The sequence below is a fragment of the Danio aesculapii genome, chromosome 1, assembly GCF_903798145.1.
Source record: "Danio aesculapii chromosome 1, fDanAes4.1, whole genome shotgun sequence".
Lineage (NCBI taxonomy): Eukaryota > Metazoa > Chordata > Actinopteri > Cypriniformes > Danionidae > Danio > Danio aesculapii.
The window spans coordinates 55,775,771-55,799,690 of record NC_079435.1 but is presented as its reverse complement, the minus strand read 5'-3'; the positions used below and the strand labels follow the sequence as shown (position 1 = coordinate 55,799,690).

Here is a 23,920-nt window from a genome sequence, read left to right as displayed (position 1 = left end):
TATATAAATAGGAAGGCTTTTTCACGCTAATGTCTAGTATCAGCTTCGGGCAGCTTGTGCAGTCCTAGAAAAACTGCAAAGTTTGTACTTACAGGTGTATATCAGCTTGAACATTTAAAGGGCATGTTTTTACTACTCTCAGGTACTATTATGCACCTTTTATAGATGAATGAGGTACTTTTAGGTTCCTAGTGACAAACAGTAGCACTCAATAATTGTTCCATATACTATTTCTGATACACTCTGCACACAAAGACGAAAGCTTTCCCAAAATTGTGAACTCTAATCTAAACAGCTGGCTTTACTCACTATCCTGTGAAACAGGGTCCACAGGTTTATGTCAGTTTGTCTGGAAACCAAACAACTACAAAGAGAATGGCAACTACAATATTTGTAATGATTTTTTTTCAGGCACTGTAATCTCCAATACATTTGTTCCTTTATGTTAATTCTAATATAGATATATTTGCTCTGATATATCTTCAAAACACACTAGGGCTGTGCGATTAATCAAAATCGAATCGCAATCGCAATTTTAAATGTTGCGATTTAAATGCTCCGTCTTACTAGCCAATTGTGTGAGCACACTTTCGCTCTGCCCAATCAGAATTGCGCAACTAAACTATGAGGAACGCCCACATTAAAAAACAAACAGGAAAGCACAGAAGAGTGGGATGATGGCGTCTGCCACTTCAAGCATTAATAGACTAATTAATATCAAAGAAAAACAGCACATCGGTAATATGGGAATATATTAGTTTCAAAGTCACAGACACCAAACAAAACCAGATAATTTGTAAGAGCTGACGCAGAATTGTTGCCACAGCAAGAGAAAGTACAACAACCAGCACCTAAAAAAGCACCACAGACAGTTATACGAGGAGCGTCTTGCTAAAAAGTCTACTAAAAGTACTGCCAGTTGACACTTGTTGTTGTTTTGTTGTTTAGTCTTCTTCATCTTGTTAATCTTCATCATCGTCTTGTTCTTCCTCTTCGTTTTCTTTGTCACCTTCATCTTCTTTTTCATCTTTGTCTTAGTCTTCTTGGTCTTGGTGGTCATCTTCTTGGTCTTCCTTGTCAACTTCATCATCATCTTGGTCTTAGTCTTCTTGGTCTTAGTCGTCATCTTTTGGTCTTCGTTGTCAACTTCTTCATCATCATCTTGGTCTTAGTCTTCTTTTTCTTCGCCTTGGTCTTCATCATCATCTTCTTGGTCTTTGGGTCTTAATCTTCATTTTTGTCGTCATCTTCAATGTCGACTTCTTGTCTTGGTCTTCATCATTGTCTTCTTGGTTTTGGTCTTCATCGTCATCTTCTTTGTCTTGGTCTTCTTCATCATCTTTGTCTTCTTGGCCGTCAACTTCTTAGACTTCATCTTCTTAATTGTCATCTTCTTAATCTTCATCTAATAATCTTCTTTGTCCTTGTCTTCTCGATCTTTTTCGTCTTCTTGGTAGACATCTTGAACTTTGTCTTCTTAGTCTTCGTTTATTTGTCATCATCTACTTGGTCTTTATGGTCTTCATCATCTTCTTTGTCTTGATCTTCATCTTCATCTTCATCTTGGTCTTAGTCATCTGCTTGTTCTTAGTCTCATCATCTTGGTCTTCTTCTTCATCTGTCAGAGTTGGGGATAGAACCTGGGTCTCTGGCGTGAGAGGTGAGTCACGAAGTTAGATCTTTTGGATGACTGTCAAATCAGCCATCTTCCCCATGATTGTGTAGCCTACAGAACTAGACTGAAAGACCATTTAAAGGTCTTTGCATGTGTTTTGAGTTAATTAGCTGATAAGAGTGTGGCACTAGATGTCTAAAATACTGAACCTTTTCACAATATTCAAATTTTCCAAGATAATGAATCAAATCAAATCACTTTTTGATTTGATTCATTATCTCAGACAATTTGGATTTGGGGTTTTCATTAGTTGTCATCAAAATAATCAAAATTAAACTCTTGAAATATATCAGTCTGTCTGCAATGAATGTATACATCATACAAGTTTCACTTCTTGAATGGAATTATTGAAATAAATCAACTTTTTGTTAAGGTCTAAAGTAGTTTCCATACTACCAGTGATCAAACTGATAAATATTGACAAGCAGCTGTACTGTGGTTTCTTATATTGTCAACATTCTCGCTTGTTCATGTTGGCTCCAATGTGAAACGGCTAAACAAGCTGGTTGTTTTAATGCCTCATCGGTTTAACTCCATCCTCAATTAATCACACCTTAACCAGCAAATCAACACCTTCGGCATAGCTAGAAATATCCAGCTGGGTGTGTAGGAGGTAAACTCTGGAGTCCTCCAAGAGCAAGACTGGACATCCCTGTTTTACTGTAAATCAAGCAAGTGAATATCAATACTGTTTATTTACACTCCTTTTACATTTATAAGACTTGACACCTTCACCTATTTTTGGAGTCCTATTGGGAATGTCTTTCAAAGTATTACCTCTCTGAAAGCGCAGTACACTCTTTCTCATTTGGGAAGCCTAATGTGAACAACAAATACAGGCAGAGCGGAGCTGTCTAACCTGATGAAGCCACCCAAGCAGCAAAAGAGATTGAACATCTGTACACAACAAATCCAGAATGTTCATTTAGAGAGTAAGGGGGCATTAGCCGGGGCTGTATCAGCACAACAGATCAACCACTGAGATGTGTATTTTTGGCATAGTTTTATCTTTACCCCTTTCACTATGTCTCTACTTTGACTATTGGGATAAAGCCTCAGAAATGTAGCACTAAGCATAATGCAGTAAAAATCTCTTGTGTTAATAAAAATGAAGACTTGGCACATGGCCTAATTTAAAATAGTACACATGGCTTCAGGAAAAGTGCTTAAGACGAACATCAATTTTACACCAGCAGTGACAATACAGCTCTGTAGAAGACAGGTAGTAAATTCAGACAGTAAATTCTCAGGTAATACTTCTGAATAATGTATTGAAAGTACAAGACCATTTGTCACAAGTCTTTTAGAGGAATACTTCACCCAAAATTCATTTTTAAAGTTTCATATTGTACTAAACCACAAAGAGTTTCTCTTTGTGAATCCCAAGAAAAATGAAAGTCATACAGGTTTGTAACAGCATGGGGTGAATAAACATTTTTAGGTGGGCTATCACACTACCCAGCAGGAACAGGACATCAATATGATGTCAGATTGAGGTTGTAACCCAACGTCGTGGAGACATTGCATTTTGTATTGAATTGAAAATCAAGTTGATGCCAGAACCCAACATCAGGCATCAATGGCCAATGTCCAGCCTAAAGTTAACCAAATATCAATGTCCAATGATGTTACAGCTTGCCTTGTGTGGATGTTACCACTATGACATCTATTAGATGTTGGATTTTGGTTGCCATACGTGACGAATAAATGTCAGTATTTGACATCAATATGATGTTGGTTTAAGATGTTGGCTCTATGTTCGATTTTGCTCACTTTCCAACACAACCTAAAATCAACCAAATATCAACATCATTTCATGTTGTTATTAGACGTCAAAATAACGTTGTCCTTAGGTGCTGGCTATAAATTGAATTTTGGTCATCTGACGTCACAACCTAAATCTAACCTAATATTATCATCTTATGATGTTGTGTGCCTGCTGGGTAATTTTTTGTACACCACATTAAGGATTAGATTGGCACATGGTAAACTCTATTCATTTCAGTGGTGACTGTTGTTGCTCGTATTGAAAATGTGAATGCAATTTTGGAGTTCTACACACCATTCAAACTGTTCACATTGTGAATTTGTCTCTTGCAATCTGCCCAACAGTACAATGTATTAAATAAGTAGCTTGTAAGACAACCATGTCTAATCCTGCTCTCGTAGGGTCAATGTCAGGTAGAGTTTAGCTTCAGCCTGACCTAACACACTTTCCAGGAAGTTCCTACTAATCTTGAACATCTTTATTAATGGGATTGGACCTAAACGCTGCAGTGTAATGAACCTCCAGATGCAGGTTTTAGGATAAACACATGCCTGTGTTTTAGGATATGCCAAGTCTCAAAACCTGACTGACATTGGTAGAATGATTTACTGGTCATCGCAATGCAGGTCAGGGGCTGTTTACACCAGTGGTTCCCAATTCCATTTTGTATGTTTCTCTCATTTGACACACAAGGATCAGTTCATGGATCTCTCTGTAAATGAGCTGATGTTCTGAATCTGGTATGTTAAGTAAGGAAGACATGCAAAATATGCAGGGTGAGGGCTTTCAGGGAATTGGAATTGGGAACCACTGATTTACAATACAGTTTTCAGCTAAAACGGGAAACTTTTTATGCATTTTTGCCTGTTTGTTTACACCACAACAGCATTTTTAATGCTGAAAATGCATAAATCTGTGTGCTAAGTTATTCAAAGACACCATTGTTGTGTCTTTGTAAACATCCAAAAACAACAGTCTTTGAAAATGATGACATCATGCACATGCATACAGTAGTAGGTGCTTTTGGAAGTGTAGATTAAAGGCAAACAAACATCAATGGTGAAATATGTGGTTGTGTTGTTGTTGCTCAAGTGTTTACTAATGCTCTATCAGCAAAGTGTTGATTTACTTCACATTACAACACACAGAGGAAATGCATCATACACACAAAATAATTCTACATACACACCATGCTCCCTGGCCCATGGTTCAGGTACTGTTTACAAACAAAGCAACAGTGTCAAACACTGTCCTGGCATACATAATACAGCGTTTTTGGTGGATTTTGAAAATGTCGTATAGACGTGAAACCTTTTCAAAATGCAAATGGAAAAACTTCGGGCTACATCGATGTCGTGTAGAGACTGAAAAGTGAGAGCCTATGGATGAACGTAATTAATTTTACAGCTCAGGAGCCTTTAGAGTCTTCTAGACAACCCCCCTTTCTCAATGACAGCTGCACTGCATCCCTGTGTAAGCCCTTTAGGCTCGCTCTAAACCCTATTATATCTCTCTTAACTTCACCCTTACCACCATTCCTGTCTTCACATTGTTCCACCAAAACTCCAGCAGCACTGGTTGCCTTTTACTCCCAAAATCCTCCATATCACGCCTTCCCACCGACTCACATCTTTCTCTCTCATCCGATAAATTAAGCGTATTCCACATCTACCTTTTTTCTTATCTTCTGCTTACGCCTCATCTCCAATTCAGAACACAGGGCAGGGTTTGCGAATGCTCTATCGGAGGTAAATTAATTGCATGCACGTCCTTATCGTTTGTCATTCCGTAAGACTAGAGCTTAATGTTTCTTTTTTCCAGCTAATTTCCTTTGACTTTCTCCTCACCTGCAGTCCAGTCGTTCCAGCTCAAAGTGGGGGTTGAAGTTGAGCATGATGCGCTGTGAGGGTTCGGGTGCACTGATCACCCACTGACAGTTCTGATGGGGCGGGTATTCCAGAGGGTATCCTGGAGATGTGATGTAGCCGGCTCCGCTGGCATCCAGGTGGCCTCCACATGTCTCAACTGTGAAAGACACAAACAGAAAGAAAGTGAGCCGGGGTAGTTTCTAAGTTAAGTTAGTTTTTAGCCTCATACTTAACGCTAATTTGGCCAAGCAAAGCAGCGTGAACTCAAAGCAAATTAAATACATAAATCAAGAGCGCTAGCAAATCCCTGAGCGAGCACTGCATGGCTAACAGGAAAATGTATCATGTTGTCAAAACACACAAGGGACAAAAACAACGCTATATGAAGTTAAAGCCATCATTAAATCAAAATTAGCCCTATTTTCTTTATTAATTGATGTTTCTGCAGCTAATGGTGCATCTTGGAAGATGTCAGCAAGGCTTTTTGGAAATACATCACATTCATTCATTCATTTTATTCCTTGATTTATCAGGGGTCGCCCCACCAGAATGAACCGCCAACTTCTCTGGCATTTGCTTTAAGCAGCGTATGCCCTTCCAACTACAACTGAGCACTGGGAAACACCCATACATTCTCTTATTCACACGCACACTGATACACTATGGCCAATTTCATTCATTCATTCATACATTTTCCTTCAGCTTAGTCCCTTATTTATCAGGGGTGGCCACAGCGCAATGAACCGCCAACTATTCCAGCATATGTTTTACGCAGCGGGTGCCCTTCCAGCCACAACCCAGTACTGGGAAACACCCATACACACTCTTATTCACACACACAATCATACACTATGGCCAATTTCATTCATTCATTCATTTTCCTTCAGCTTTGTCCGTTATTTATCAGGGCTTGCCACAGTGGAATGAACCACTAACTATTCCGACATGTTTTACGCGGCGGATGCCCTTCCAGCTGCAACCCAGTACTGGGAAACACCTATACACGTTCACATTCACATTCATACACTATGGCCAATGTTGTTTACCCAATACACTTATAGCGCATGTCGTTGGACTGTGGGGGAAACTGGAGCAACCCATGCCAACATGGGGAGAACTTCTCACAGAAATGTTAAGTGGCCCAGAAGAGACTCAAACCAGCGAATTTAGTTCATCCAATTATACATCACATTGCAGAAGTAAAATTATTTAAGAATGCTGACTTATACAGCTGAAATAGTACATCCCTAATGTGCAGATGCTGCATTTATACATTAAATACTGCTTTAATTTGACAGTTTGTGACAAGTTGCCCACATTCCAATTACCTAATGTGCTTTTAAGTTTTCCACACAATGCATGCAGAAGTCTGGAAGTATTCAATATATTCATAATGGTCTCTTCAAGAAATAATAGCCTACCATACTGTAGCTAACTCTGAGACAGGAAGTGACACACAGGTCTCTTCTCTGGAGGTTGAAGGGTCATCCCTAAGAGCTGCAATGGGATCCAGCATAACAAAGCCTTTTTTCGACCACCCCACCCAACGTGCTTTCTCTGTTATCTTCGCCAAACACTCCTTCCATGTGCTAGCTTTCATGCTAACATGCTCAACGGCCCTTTTTCATGCCGCTCTCACACATAGCGGATATCATTCTGGTCATTATTATTCTAAATGGAGCTAAGATTAGGAGACAGAAATAGTTTCTGGTCCTTCACCATGACAACCGTGCTGTGAGGGGTTTTTAACCACATGCCAGCCAAACGGCAACTGAGGAATTAGCAGATGGGTCATTCCTACTATGTAGCACATTTTCTGCCTCCTTTGTAGATATTTACCTCACAATTTGCAAAAAGGAAAAGTGTTGTCTTTTACTTTTTGAATGTTAGATCACAGAACATGGACCTTGAGTAAATTAATAGCATTGGTTTTAAATGAGTTAAGTTTGGATTGATGATATAATTTTTTCAATGTCCCTTTGAGCTGCACTCTTCTGAAATGCATGGTATTTAAAATGTATTTATTCATTAATAATAGTCCAGATGTTCCTTTTTTTCTTTTCTTGGAAATTGGTGATTAATAGCCGAGCTAACAGGGAACGTTCTCGTAAATATGGCTAACGTTCTCCTAAGGTTCTCTCAAAGTTATCAAAAAATTTTTGCATAATATTTGTATAACATTTTCTTAATGTTATCTGCAATTAATAAGCGCTCTAAAAAGGGTTAGCAAAAAAACGTTTATCATTGTGTTGTTGGGGGAATTAAAAAAAAAACGTTAGCATTAAAAATGTTACCATTAAGTTATGAATGGAACGTTCTAAAAATGTTAGGATAAAAACATCATCGTTGTGTTTTTGTTGGAACTTTTTAAAAACGTTTTAAATAATATTCATACATTTTCCTTCAGCTTAGTCCCTTTATTTATCAGGGGTCGCCACAGCGGAATGAACCACCAACTTATCCAGCATATCTTTTACTCAGCGGATGCCCTTCCAGCTGTAACTCATTACTAGAAAATACCCATACACACTTATTCACACACACTCTTACACTACGGCCAATTTAGTTTATTTAATTCACCTAGTGAATGTTGAACTGTGGGGGAAACTGGAGCACCCAGAAGAAACAAACGCCAACACAGGGAGAACATGCAAACTCCACACAGAAATGCCAACTGACCTAGCCAGGACTCGAACCAGCGTCCTTCCTTCACCATGTCGCCCTCACATTTCCTTAATGTTATTTATAATTAATAAACGCTATAAAAACGTTACAAACATTATAAAAACGTTAGCAAGAAAATGTTATCATTATGTTGTTGGGGGAATTTTAAAAAAAGTTAGCACTAAAAATGTTACCCAAAAGTTATGAATGGAACGTTCTAAAAATGCTAGGATAAAAACGTTCTCCTTGTGTTTTTGTTAGAACGTTTTAGAAGCATTTTAAATAACATTATTTAAACATTAATATAACAAGAGAGGCGTCATGGTGGCGCAGGGGTAGCACTGGCGCCTCACAGCAAGAAGGTCGCTAGTTCAAGCCTGGGTTGAGTCAGTTGGCATTTATGTGTGGAGTTTGCATGTTCTCCCGTGTTGGCGTGGGTTTCCTCCAGGTGCTCCAGTTTCCCCCACAAGTCCAAAAACGTGTGCTATAGGTGAATTGGGTAGGCTAAATTGTCCGTAGTGTATGTGTGTAAATAGTGTAAGGGTGTTTCCCAGTGAAGAGTTGCAGCTGGAAGGACATCCGCTGCGTCAAACATGTCCTAGATAAGTTGGTGGTTCATTTCACTGTGGTGACCCCTGATTAATAAAGGGACTAAGCCAAAAAGAAAATAAATTAATGAATGAAATGTTCTAAAAATGTTTTAATAACATTCTTATAACCAAACAATAACATTAATTCAACATCTACAAAACATGACGTTTTGAAAGTTCTAATAAATTTCAAAGAAAATATTTTATTACGTAATGGAAACGTTACGGGAACATTTTTATAACATAAAATTATTAGCTGGGAGGTTATTCATTAGCTATCTGACATTCATTTTATATTCTGTCAGTCTTTTGTTGAAATTACTTAAAATCGGTTCATTATTTATGTTTGAACTGGTTGATTATTTAGGTTTAAATCTACTAAAATTAAAAATTAGCAATTTATTCGTTATTATTCCAGTTGTTTCTACTTTTTATCGTGGTGATGTTGTCTGACATTGGTGATTAATTCACAGATTTTTTTGTGTGTCCTCATGCACATCATTTTAAATCCAGTCATTTATTGATTCATTCATTTTCCTTCAGAACTACCAACTTATCCAACATATGTTTTACACAGCGGATGCCCTACCAGAAGCAACCCATCACTGGGAAACACCCATACACTCTCATTTACACACATACACTATGGTAAATTTAGTTTATTCAATTTACCTTTAGCACATGTCTTTGGACTGTTGGGGAAACCGAAGCACCCGGAGAAAACCCACACCAACACAGGGAGAACATGCAAACTCCACACAGAAATGCCGATTGACCCAGACGGGACTCGAAGCAGCGATCTTGTTGCTGTTAGGTGACAGAGCTAACCACTGAGTCACCTAAATCCAGTCCTTCCTTTGTAAAAACCTTAGCCAACAAAAGTCAGCTCCTGAATGACATCATCCTCCAGAAATGGATGAGGGATCATCGGCGAGGAAAAAGCAGCGTAAAATATTCAAAACATTATTCCATCATGTCAGTCCCTCATCGAGTGATGACAAATGTGTTTCAATACTCATAATTGTCTGCAAATATATTAAACATTAGACCTGGAGAGTCTAATTTCGACCTGTATATATTGTATATTCAATTCCACAGAAGCATTTTCTTGTTGTTTTTAAAGGCTACATGTTTAAAATGGCACTGCATAAAAGGAAAGACTCAAACATCGAGAACATGGTCATGCGTGATTACTGGCTTATGAGAAGACAAGCTTGAAGATTATATTTTCTGTGAGACAAAATCCAAAATACACCTTCACAAAAGGAGAACGTATCTCGCTATCACACTTATGTTTGGTAGGATACATCACAGCATACATCAGAAAGGGGAAAGTGGGAATAGTGCAGGTTCAGAAAGGAAGAGGCTGGTTTGATTGACAGTTCTGGGTCTTATGTTGTCTTCTGCAAACACGTAGATAAACACGGCTGTCTGGATAGCATTAGGAAAACTCCTCCTCTCTTTGACTGAACAAACTTCAGGACTGCTTCACCCTTACCACCCTGCAGCTCGTAAAGGCTCTTAACATATAGCAGAATTTACACCAATCACAATCAACATGCTTTTATTATTAAATCTTATATACAACTAAATGATGGACTCTCAGCATGACAATAACAATAGTGCAGACGGTGAGAATGGAAGCAAAAAGATAAAACTGAGACAAAAACCCTCGACTCTCTGAATACGTAAGGATTTTCAGAAATTGGCCTTCAAAAGCAAGCTGCAGGGTATCCGAAAACCACGTTAAAGATCTCCAGTGCTATGCATTGGCGTGGTGGAAAATCTTGAGACGGGGAGTTGAGTATCGCCTGAAGCCAAGACTCCCATACATGCCGGTGTGCCAGTCATAAGAGCCCGAATAAAAGGTTTAAAGATGGCTAGGGCTTCTTTCAAGTGTTGACATTTCCACTGCTATTATGTCTTTTTAAAAGGTACACTTAAAATGAGCTGCCATTTAAGGCAACCACCGAATCCTGCTAACCCTTTTCAACTACATCCTCTGAAGGGGAAAAAAGTGAGCCAGAAGCACGTAGGTGCACACACATAGACACTGAAAAAAATGTGTTTTCAGCATATAGTTGAAGGCAAAATTATTAGCCACTGTAAAAATTTTATCATTTTTAAAATATTGTGAATTACATGAATATCATGAGTGTTGTTTAACAGAGAAAAGATTTTTTTCAACACATTTTATTGGTTAATTTAAATTTACATTCTCTTTCTTTTTTCTTTGCCACGACAACAGTATACGATACTTTACTAGTTATTAGTTTTTTTGAAAGATACTTGTATTGAGCTTAAAGTGCAGTGTGTATATATATATATATATATATATATATATATATATATATATATATATATATATATATATATATATATATATATATATATATACACACACACACCTCTTCACCCTTGTGTATTACTCCGCCCACATAAAGCAACAAGCAGAGGACACTCTACAGTTCGACAAATATTGCTGCTGTTGGACAACATAATGTACTTTTGAGGCTTTTTTAGGTGAGAATGTAGTTGTTCAGGTAGCAACTATGCAGTTTAGTTATAAGGATAGTGCCTATTTTAAATATTTATAATTTCTGTTTTCGTTACAGCAGACAAGTCCAGTAAACAGAAAGAAGAAATGCCCACGTGTTTAGCGTTTTTCCTTATGGCTAACACAATAGTAATCTGTTAGTGTTTGCGCTGCTTTGGCTTTTTTGGGAATAATTTATTGTGATCTCCCGACTGCAACAGAGTTGTAAAAGAAACACTCTGTTGAAATCTCTGTAGACTGATGGCATTTCATGCCGTTCAGCCTTATAACCTTAAATTGTGAGCAAAATCACCTGTTTTGTCATCACTTTAGACATTATGCTAGAGAATCATTCAAACACATGCTTAAAAGTGACGTTTGTAAAGTAGCAACAAATTCTGCTATTCTGCTATCAGCTGCAGATGTGAATGAAATGCAAAAGAAAGTAGTTCCTCTTACAAAAGGGTAAGACTCTCTGTGTTTAGTTTTCTTTTTTATATACACAATTATGCAGTCGAACTGTTGTATAAACACAATATCGCACTGGTAGCAGTGCGATATGGCTATATATCGTCACTGGTGGGACACTAAGGCACTCAACCTGTGGCCTAGTGTCAACACAAGCCTCCCACTAGTGCCGATATACAGCCATATCACACTGCTACTCGTGTAATATAGCTCATATATATATATATTTTTTTTTTTACTCTCAATATTCGCAATTTTTCTGACTATTACATGTAAACCCTAAACAAGGTCTTGTGTAAAATCTCAGTAGACCTGCAGTTTCTGAAATACCTACACTGTCAGAAATAAAGGTACAAAATCTATTACTGGGAAGGTACGTCTTCATAAGGTACATTTTTGTTCCTAACAGGTCATTAAAGGTACATATTAAAACCTACCCTACTTCTAATCAATACCTAAAGTGAAAAGTTCATCTTAAATGTACAGAAGTGTACCCTAAAGGTACAAATGTCCAGCTGTATGGTAGAAATGTGTACCTTTTGAAAAGGTACCGCCCCAGTGACAGATTTTGTACCTTTATTTCTGAGAGATATACAACTTGTTTAGCATCATCAACCATGCTATGTTTAAAAAAACAATCACCTTTCTTCCTCATTCTGATTCTCAGTTTAAACTTCAGTGAACTGCTTTGAGCATGTCTACTTGCTTAAATGCATTGGGTTGATTCCATGTGATTGAGTGATTAGATATTTGAGTTAACAAGCAATTGAACAAGTGTACCTAATAAAGTGGCCGGTGAGTGTATATCAATATATATGTATGAATATTACATTAACGAGAGCCCGAGGGTTGTGGTTGTAATCCTCATGAAAATAATGTCACAGTGCAAAAATTTGTACTAAAAATAGGCTTCTTTTTTTCCCTTTTCCTTCTTTCATATTGTGCCGATGATGACTTGACAGTTCCCTTCCAGCCCTCCTCCGATGAATACCTCACCTCATCTCAGTATTATTACCCAATATATTACAGAAACACAAAAGGACAGACAGATAGCAATCATTCTAGCATTTTCATTCAGTCTAGATGTATTCTCTGTCTGTGTCTATCGCTCTATTGTGTGTTTTCGGGGAACAGGGTCTTGAGGATAAATCCATGAGGGGGGATTTTGCGCGCTCTGCACTTTTTTAGACAGATCTGTCCTTTCATGTGGGGAGACAGAAGGGGAGAGCGGCTACAGACAGCCAAGAGATTTCAGACCCTGCTTGAGGGATGAACAAAGAAGGAAAATAAGGTTGTGTGCAACTTTAGATGGTGTGTTCGTCTCAAAATATAATATTTGCTCAACATCATGTCATTCCAAACAAGCATTTTTATCACAGAGAAATGAGAATAATGACAAATATGAGCAAACGCATCCATAAAAAGCACTAAAATATCGTCAATATGACATATCTGTCTTTTGTGTGTGTGATGAACAGACTAAAATTCTCCTGGTCTCTCTGAATCTATGCTAACAAATCAGTTTTGTGAAAGGAATCGGTAAAAACATTCAATACAGTAGATCTGCCTCCATGATTCATTCATACCGCATTGCCATTTCTTTCACGAACTACAAACTTAATCAGTCTTGACAACCACCCTGGCTTTTCTTGGCACATTCATGAGAGTTCATAAAAGAAGTAGCCATGCCTGATGTGGGAACAAATCATTATTTCGAGTGGGATAGCTTCAGTTAATCCAGTATACAGAAAAGAACCAGTGTGACTCAGCTTTCAGGTTCAACTTCCAAACTCAATCATCTAGTTGTAATGGCTCGGCATCACTAGAGGAAAATATTACTAATATATAATGACTCATATTTATGGCAGTGATGATAGACAAATATGAGCAAACGCATCCATAAAAAGCACAATAATACAGTCAATATAACAGATCTGTCTTTTGTGTGTGTGATGAACAGACTGAAATTCTCCTGGTCTCTCTGAATCTATGTTAACAAATCAGTTTCGAGAGAAGAATTGGTGGAATCATTCAGTACAGTAGGTCTGCTTGCATGATTCATTCATACCGCGTTGCCATTTCTTTCTCAAAGTTCAAACTTAATCAGTCTTGACAACCACCCTGGCTTTTCTCGGCACATTCATGAGAGTTCATAAAAGAAGTAGCCATGCCTGATGTGGGAACAAATCATTATTTCAAGTGGGATAGCTTCAATTAATCCAGTATACAAAAAAACCAGTATGACTCAGCTTTCAGGTTCAACTTCCAAACTCAATCATCTAGTTGTAATGGCTCGGCATCACTAGAGGAAAATATTACTAATATATAATGACTCATATTTATGGCAGTGATGATAGACAAATATGAGCAAACGCATCCATAAAAAGCACAATAATACGGTCAATATAACAGATCTGTCTTTTGTGTGTGTGATGAACAGACTGAAATTGCCCTGGTCTCTCTGAATCTATGTTAACAAATCAGTTTCGAGAGAAGAATTGGTGGAATCATTCAGTACAGTAGATCTGCCTGCATGATTCATTCATACCGCATTGCCATTTCTTTCTCAAAGTTCAAACTTAATCAGTCTTGACAACCACCCTGGCTTTTCTCGGCACATTCATGAGAGTTCATAAAAGAAGTAGCCATGCCTGATGTGGGAACAAATCCTTATTATCAGTGGGATCACTTCAGTTTATTCCGGTATACAACCCCCCCACCCCACAAAAAAACTGTCTGACTGACTCAGTCATCAACATTACTAATATATAATGACTCATATTTAGGGTTAGGTATCGTTTAGGGTTATTTTAACAGTATATAAATACTTTTAAAATGGTACCGGTGCCAAAATGGTGCCTGAACCAATACTTTTGAAGTTTAAAGTATGCATAAATTCATATTTGATATATTTAAATTGCATTGACATATTTCTTTTGATCATTTGTCTATTAGGATGAATGAAAGATTTGCATTATGTGAATAACATTACATTAGCTACTACTAGCCTGTCAAAAGGCTGTCATTAAAATCAGTGAACGCTTTTTTTCTAGGGTTAGGGCTTGAGTTGACACTGGGTACCTTTACATGGATACCAATGTTCCAATTTTAATATGATTGAGACAATACTCTGAATAAGAGTAAGTACAAAAGTCAAACATGTTTAAAATAACTCAAAAATATTAGGATTTTTTTTTGCCTAAGCTTTTAATAATTTCAGGAAAAAAGTTGGAACTCTACTCTTTAAATAAAATCGCTCTGTGTGTGTTTATTTTGAGTGCATGCATGCGCCCAGATGTTTTGTGCTCCTCTCTGCTGGTATTAATTTCCAATAATAGAATCATGGCTGTGCTGCGCTGTCACTGTGGCGATAAGTTGCATCCATGTGGAGAGGTCGTGATATATCAACATCTCTTTCTCTTGTGCTCTTTTTCTCAATATTTCACTCTCCATCCTTCCGTTTGCACCTTAATTAAAAAGTGCTGTCACCCGCGGTGAGGAAATCAGCACCGATCCAGTCATCCTTACCAAAGCTTTCTCAATCAAACTCTCATTCTCATGAGTCTCAATGCTGCCAAAAGAGTCAAAAAGTGGTCAGTGTGAATTTAATTTCATTACTCTATAAGAGTCAGTGTCGCATTGGCTCATTCAAATTGATGGCTGGTCCATCCAATCAAATGGTGAATGTTAAATGTAAGAGCTGTCAATCTTGGCTATGAATACAATCCAAGCACAATCCTGATGTAAAACAGCTCTGACCATTTTATACTCACTCTCTCTACCTGTACTATACCAGAGGTCCCGTTTAAACGGGTTCAACTTCAAATAATGATGGCAAACACAGCTATCTAATAGTTTTATCAACGCAGCTTGTAATGGCAATCTATAAGGAGGATCTCAAGATATACAGAACATGCTGTATTACGTTGTTTGCGCTCACTTCAGTCAAGAGGACCTGCTTTAAATAAATACGTGTGATCTACTATGGTTTAGCACTCTTTGGTGGAGCTACAAACCAAAATGCAGCTCAAAAGCCTCATGTTTTTACTGTGTCCATGTACTTGGTATTGTTTGGTCTCTACAGTATATGAAACTATTAGGCTTATGATCTTGAGGGATATACTGTATTTTCAGCTCATGCATTTATCCTAAACCCCCCCAAAAACAGCCAAAAGCCCAAAGGGATATTTTTTCTCTTGCAATGTAGATAGCATTTTATCATGTTTATTGTAAATATTTTACTTTGAGAGTAGGCAACGATGTCGATTTCATCAACTTCCACTCACTTACATACAAATTGGACACACTTTAGACATAGCAGAAAAACAACAGATGAAATGGGTAGTTCAGCCAAAATTGAAACTTGACTCGCCATTTACTCACCCTCAGGTGCTTTCTAAACTTTATGAGTTTCTGTTTTCTGATGAACAAAGAATTATTGTGAAGAATGTTCAAAAACCAGCAGCTGTTGACATCCATAGCGGCAAATAGGGAATTACAGAAATCAATGGCTGCCAGTTTCTGACATTGTTCAAAATTTTTTCTTCAGAAAATAAAAATAGTTTAGAAAACGTTAACAGTGAGTAAACCATGACATCATTTTCACTACTGGGTAAGTTGTCCCTTTAAACCTGACAAAAGTCTTGTCGTGGACCCCAGTTGTAAGAGCCACAAATTATAACTTGACTTCTAGTTAATCATTTGGAAAAGTGGCTGAAGGTAGATTTTTCTGATGAATCATCTGTTGATCTGCATCCCAATCATCACAAATACTGCAGAAGACCTTCTGGAACCTGCATGGAACCAAGATTCTCACAGAAATCAGTCAAGCTTGGTGAAGGAAAAATCATGGTTTGGGGTTGCATTCAGTATGGGGGCATGCGAGAGATCTGCAGAGTGGATGGCAACATCAACAGCCTGAGGTATCAAGACATTTGTGCTGCCCATTACATTACAAACCACAGGAGAGGGCCAATTCTTCAGCAGGATAGCGCTCATTCTCACACTTCACCCTCCACATCAAAGTTCCTGAAAGCAAAGAAGGTCAAGGTGCTCCAGGATTGGCCAGCACAGTCACCAGACATGAAGATTATTGAGCATGTTTGGGGTAAGATGAAGGAGGAGGCATTGAAGATGAATCCAAAGAATCTTGATGAACTCTGGGAGTCCTGCAGGAATGCTTTCTTTGCCATTCCAGATGACTTTATTAATAAGTGATTTGAGTCACTGCAGAGATGTATGGATGCAGTCCTCCAAGCTCATGGGAGTCATACACATTTTTAATTCTTTTTCCACTGCACCATGACTTTATATTCTATACTGGACATTATTTCTGTTAAGTGACAAGATTTTTGTCGGACCTTACTGTCCTAATTAAATTATTAAAAATCAAGGCATGATCATAATTTATTTTAGTAAAATAAGTGTAATCTAGAGACCTTTGCCTTTCATATAAGACACTTCTGATCCCAGATGATCAACTAGAAGTCAAGTTATTATTTGTTGTTCCTAAAACTCTGCGACAAGAATTTTGTCAGGTAGTGCATTGTGTCATGGATTGGTCAGGCTCTCACGACCCCCACTCACGAAGATCACCATCACCTGACTTCTAATGAGCACACAGCTGCATCACATTCACGAGCACCAGATAAAAGCACAGCACTCCAGTCGCTCATTGTCCGGGCTCGTCTCGACGAAAGCGGACAACTGAGCGACCACTCAGCGTAGTCATCCTCAGCTAAAACAAACGATTTACTTACCTGTTCTCTTTGTATTCCTCCTAGTCTTCCTGGTCCTCCCGAATCGTCCTGTCTTCCAGTCCTTCCAAGTCTGTGTCATCCTCTGTCAGCTGTATCTGGTGTGTGCTGTCCATCCTCGTGTATTCCTGTTACCCAGCCACGGAGGAAAAGACCCCAACATCATTCCTGATCCTCCTGGCTATCCTTCATGTGCTCCTTGTTGTCATTTAATAAACACCCTAACGTTTCCTTACCTCTGTCTCCTGTCCGCTTCATAACAGAAGCCCGGACCCATAACGACGACAACATGAGCACCCCCGATCACCTTCAAGAGCTGGTGGACCAGTTGAAGCGGATTCTACAGCCACCAGCTCCACTTTCCAACGCACCACCAGCACCGAGCACTTCCGCCTCCACAGTTTCTTCTTCGGCCCTTCCTTCCAGTCCCATGGCCCGACCAGCGCCCTACTCAGGCGGAGCGGGGGAGTGCAATGGTTTTCTGTTACAATGTTCCCTCATATTCGAAATGCAACCTTCTCTATATCCCACAGATAAGTCGAAGATCGCCTACATCGTATCTCTACTCTCTGGACCTGCACTTAAATGGGCTGAGACGATCTGGAACCAAGCCGGGCCGGTCATGAATTCCATCACTACCTTCACGGAGTATTTCAAAGAGGTGTTTTGGACGTTCTGATGGGGAAGTAGCCGCTGGAGAGCAGCTGTATCATCTAAAGCAAGGTACTCTATCTACACAGGAATATGCTCTCCGGTTTCGCACTCTAGCAGCTGCAAGTGGATGGAATGAGAGATCGTTGTTGACCACGTACCGGCTCGGCTTGGAACCCACTCTCCGAATCCAACTGGCCACATTAGATGATACAATGGGTCTGGAGAGATTCATCCAACATTCTCTCCGATGTTCCGATCGTCTCCGTTCCTATCAACAGGACACCATCACCCCTCGTCTGCACTCCTCCAATCGCCTGAGTCAACAGCCTCTCCAGAACCAGAACCCATGATAATAGAGTCTGGAAGACTGACATCAGCGGAACGACAGAGGAGGCTGACCCGGGGTCTGTGTCTATCACTGCGGTGTCAGTGGACACACCCGTATGGAGTGTCCCCTTCGTCCCATTCGGACTTCCGTGAGTGTATTCAGTACGAAATATTGAACAATGTAAACCACTTACTACCACCGTACAAATAACTACTGCCTCTATTTTCTCTCCTTGTCACAGCCCTCATCGACTCCGGGTCAGCAGGTAACTTCATCTCCCAATCCCTCTGTCGTCAACTCCACCTCCGTACTGAGGCGTCCTCGCATATATACCAGATACAACCGATAACCCAGTGCACTCGATCTTCGACCCGTATCCATCGACAATGCGAAGACATCCTTCTTCAAGTGGGGTTGTTACATCAAGAGAGGATTCAATTTCTGGTTCTGGAGGGTGCAAATATGGACATCATTCTAGGGCGCCCGTGGCTGGTGAAGCACGATCCCATCATCTCTTGGGGCACAGGAGAGATAAAGAAATGGGGATCTGGATGTACACCTGCCTGTTTTCCAAATCTCCCTCTTTCAAGGTCGGAACCCCATTTCTTTGTTTGCAACATCGGTCGAGAGCCCTCCTGAGAAGCAGTCTATCCACATTCCTAAGGAGTACAGCTCCTTTCATGATGTCTTCTGCCCCAAGAGAGCTTCCCAGCTACCGCCGCATCGGCCATGGGACTGCGCGATCGACCTAGTTCCAGATGCCCAGTTGCCAAGAGGTAGGATCTACCCGCTCTCGCTTCCAGAGAATCAGGCAATGGAAGATTACATAAGGGAGGCTCTGAGTCAGGGGTACATACGTCACTCAAAATCACCAGCCGCCTCAAGCTTCTTCTTTGTGGCCAAGAAGGACGGAGGGCTGCGTCCATGCATCGACTACAGGGTCCTAAATAACGGTACAGTAAAATACCGATACCCCCTTCCTCTGGTACCAGCCGCTTTGGAACAGCTCCGAGAAGCTAAAGTCTTCACTAAATTGGACCTCCGCAGCGCGTATAATCTGATAAGAATACGTGAGGGGGACCAATGGAAGACAGCATTCGTGACCCCTACTGGCCACTATGAATATGAGGTCATGCCTTACGGTCTGGTCAACGCCCCCTCCGTATTCCAAAACTTCATTCATGAAGTCCTCCGGGAGTTTCTTCACCACTTTGTAATAGTGTACATAGATGACATCCTCATTTACTCCCGGAGTGAGGCCGAACATCGCCAACACGTTGCGGAGGTCCTACACACATTGAGAGAACATCACCTCTACCTCAAAGCGGAGAAATGCTCATTCCACCAGAAGTCGATTCATTTCTTGGGATACATCATTGACCAACCGGTATACGTATGGATGGGAAGAAAATTGAGGCTGTTCTATCCTGGTCAGAACCCACTTCCATTAAGGAGCTCCAGAGGTTTCTTGGGTTTGCTAACTTTTATAGACGGTTTATCAAGGACTACAGCAGGATTACATCACCTCTCACTAATCTCCTCAAGGGTAAACCCAAGGACTGGAGTGGACCAAAGAAGCAGCCGCAGCCTTCCGCCTTCTTAAGAAGGAGTTCACAAGGGCCCCACTCCTGACTCATCCTGACCCAAATCTTCCTTTCGTGGTGGAAGTGGACGCATCCACCACCGGCGTCGGGGCAGTATTATCTCAACATCATGATACACCGCCCCGACTGCATCCCTGTGCCTATTTCTCTCGGAAGTTGAGCCCGGCGGAGCAGAATTACAGCATAGGAGACAGGGAGCTTCTAGCAATCAAGCTAGCCTTGGAGGAGTGGCGTCACTGGTTGGAGGGAGCCAAACATCCGTTCCAGGTGATCACAGATCACAAAAACCTCCAATACATCAAAGAGGCCAAGAGACTATGTCCACGTCAAGCCAGATGGTCACTTTTCTTCTCACGTTTTGATTTCTCCATTTCCTATCGTCCAGGACCCAAGAATCTAAGAGCAGACGCTCTCTCTCGTTTACACGAGCATCACGATCATGAAGAACTCCCAACGAAGATTCTTCCCGAACACATCTCCATTTGTCCGATCACCTGGAACGCTCCTCCAGTCGTTGCCACTCCGGAAGCCCCTGCTCCGCCGGGATGCCCTCCTCATCGGCAGTTCATACCACCTGAACACCGGGTAGATCTGATCCACTCCTTACATACCTCGCTAGGCACTGGACATCCAGGGATCAACAATACTCTCTCGCTAGTATCCCCAACGATTCTGGTGGCCAAACATGGCAAGGGATGTGAGGCAATATGTTCAGGGCTGTAAGGACTGTGCCCAATCCAAGAGCCCACGTCATCTACCCGCTGGAAAGCTCCATCCCTTGCCGATTCCGAACCGTCCCTGGTCACACCTAGGAGTGGACTTTATCACTGACCTCCCTTCGTCAGAAGGTAATACCTGTATTCTAGTCATAGTAGATAGATTCTCAAAGTTTGTCAAACTAATCCCTCTGAAAGGTCTTCCCACAGCCTTTGAAACTGCCGACAATATCTTTAATCAAGTCTTCAGGTCATTTGGTATTCCAGAAGATATTGTGTCGGACAGAGGTCCACAAGTTCATCTCACGTCTATGGAAAGCCTTCTTCAAGCTCCTAGGTGTGGCCGTCAGCCTCTCTTCTGGATATCATCCCCAAACCAACGGGCAGACAGAGAGGAAGATTCAGGAGGTGGGACGGTTCCTGAGGACCTTCTGCAGTGGTCACCAGAACTCCTGGAGCCAGTATTTGGGCTGGGCAGAATATGCCCAAAATTCACTGCGGCAACCCTCCACCGGACTCACGCCATTCCAGTGCGTCCTGGGCTTCCAACCACCGCTCTTTCCCTGGGATGGCGAACCATCTGATGTCCCCGCAGTGGATCACTGGTTCCGGGAGAGCGAGAGAGTCTGGGACGAGGCTCATCAACATCTGCAGAGGGCAGTCCGTCGAAGCAAGGTAACCGCCGATAGGAGAAGGTCTGAAGAACCCAGATACACACCCGGACAAAAGGTGTGGCTATCCACCCGGGACATACGCATGCGACTGCCCTCTCGCAAGTTAAGTCCCCGATTTGTTGGTCCCTTCACCATCGTGGAACAGGTTAACCCCGTCACCTACAAACTACAATTACCCTCTCACTACCGTATTCACCCTACATTCCACGTATCACTCCTGAAACCCTATCACGATCCTGTTTCTTCCCTCCACAGAGCCTGACCACGAAGAGGAACCCCCTCCTCCACTGCTCCTAGAAGAAGGAGCCGTCTACGCAGTGAAGGAGATCTTGCGTTCCCGACGTCGTGGTGGCCAGTTGGAGTACCTGGTGGACTGGGAAGGGTACGGCCCCGAAGAAAGGACATGGGTTCCCAGAGCTGATATTCTCGATCCTAGTCTCATGGTGGAGTTTCATGAGAGCCACCCTGAGTTCCCAGCGCCTAGAGGCAGAGGGAGACCACCACGGCGTCGGAGGTGTCGGCCCTCAGGAGCGGGCCCTGGGGAGGGGGGTACTGTCATGGATTGGTCAGGCTCTCACGACCCCCACTCACGAAGATCACCATCACCTGACTTCTAATGAGCACACAGCTGCATCACATTCACGAGCACCAGATAAAAGCACAGCACTCCAGTCGCTCATTGTCCGGGCTCGTCTCGACGAAAGCGGACAACTGAGCGACCACTCAGCGTAGTCATCCTCAGCTAAAACAAACGATTTACTTACCTGTTCTCTTTGTATTCCTCCTAGTCTTCCTGGTCCTCCCGAATCGTCCTGTCTTCCAGTCCTTCCAAGTCTGTGTCATCCTCTGTCAGCTGTATCTGGTGTGTGCTGTCCATCCTCGTGTATTCCTGTTACCCAGCCACGGAGGAAAAGACCCCAACATCATTCCTGATCCTCCTGGCTATCCTTCATGTGCTCCTTGTTGTCATTTAATAAACACCCTAACGTTTCCTTACCTCTGTCTCCTGTCCGCTTCATAACACATTGAGAGTAATCACATTAAGCAACTAATATAGTATATTAGACCTACATCTCTTTCCAAGAAACAAACAACAAATGATTTCTATGCGCTGTGTTAAGTGTCTATGCATTTTACAAAGACTTTGAATGCAATTCAACGAATCAGATTTTATAAGACACTTCAATCACCAATTCCCGGTGACCGTGCATCATGAATTTTACAGTTATCATTCACTGAAACTTCTGCGGTGCCCTAATTTACAAACATCAATGTGTCACATTGTCTGTCTTCTCTCTCACACCCACACACATGCTCCACTAAAAGCTCAAAATGACAGTAACTAGGAGGGGCCGTTTCAATTATTAATGCTATATTTTTAATTCCTCCTCAATTCAAGCAACCCAGGGAATGCTCGCACCCACTGGCTCCGCAGGGATTGATCCGGTCGTGGTTTCCCGGCCCCAAATGCAAATTTCTGACCTTCTTTTCAGAGTCGAGACTATTAGCTCCTGCATAGATAAGTACTTCTACTATTCACGAACCCCAGAAAAATAGGATGAAACGGCATACACAACCACTCGGGGTGTTGTAGATGAAAAGAAGACGTGTGCATGTGTCAGTAGATATGTGTGTGCATCTTTGTCTCTTTTGAAAAACCGCCAGGGAAAACTAAGTGCTTTGTTTGTTCACATGAAGTATTTATATGTGTCTATTTTTATTGTGTAATAATCAGGTGTGTCATGATAAACAGAGTGGACCCAAGAAACTGTCCTAGAGGTTTACAGTAAATGAAAGCTTCCAACGTGTGCAAACATCTCTTTTTAGCGGTTTTGACTCTTAACATTAACCTTCTGCTACAGACATAAACAATACCTCAAACTGTGTAACTTGGAGACTTGGAACTTGTTATTATCTCTCAAAGCAATACCAAGCATACTTGGTATTTTTGCCTAGTGGATGGTCAAATGCACGGATAAAATGCCCACAATAATACAGATTTAGAGGTGGGCGATTTTTAAACTCCACATGCCTTATTAAAAACATAGCAACAAACTTTAAACCACATCAAAGATGCACTGAAACACTATGGAGATCATCCATCATGCAAGTTCCACATGGGCAAACACTTAAAAGAGTAAAAACCAGGTTAAATATATATTTTTCTCCCTCTTTATACATCAACAGTTCTTAAAACCTGTAAAGCATTGCAAAGAAAATAGATATATAATATAAAATAAAACTTTGACACAGTTTAAAGTGGATTAAAACAAATTGATCCTTTTCAAAAAGTATTGTATAGTTAAAACATCTGCTAAATTAATGTGGAAACTTCCATATTTGAGTGCAATGTTCAACAAGATACTTCATTAGGAGGTACAAAAATAAAAGCAGGTCAAAATAGAGTTTTGTGAATAAAAGAAAGCATATGGACAGTCTGATTTTGTTCTGTGTTGGTCTACATGTCGCTTTCTGGCCAGGACAAAAGCCCCTAAAGGCATGGATCTCACACAAGAGATGCTGTGTCTTTGTTGTCCATAATTCAGTGCATTGTGTTGTCCTTGTTGGAGTCGATGGTGCTCCAGGAAGAGGGGTGTTACAGAAGTACCTGCATGTGTG

The 23,920-nt window shown here is 40.8% G+C and overlaps 1 protein-coding gene across 3 annotated transcripts in view; it reads right to left on the bottom strand.

Annotated features, from left to right (window-relative positions):
• nrp2a (neuropilin 2a) overlaps nucleotides 1–23,920 on the bottom strand; it is a 158,734-nt gene that overhangs the window by 131,899 nt on the left and 2,915 nt on the right. For all 3 annotated transcript variants that reach the window (XM_056463109.1, XM_056463118.1, XM_056463126.1), the window contains exon 2: nucleotides 5,291–5,468. In XM_056463109.1, the coding sequence (XP_056319084.1) occupies nucleotides 5,291–5,468 (178 nt within the window). The remainder of the gene's footprint in view (nucleotides 1–5,290; nucleotides 5,469–23,920) is intronic.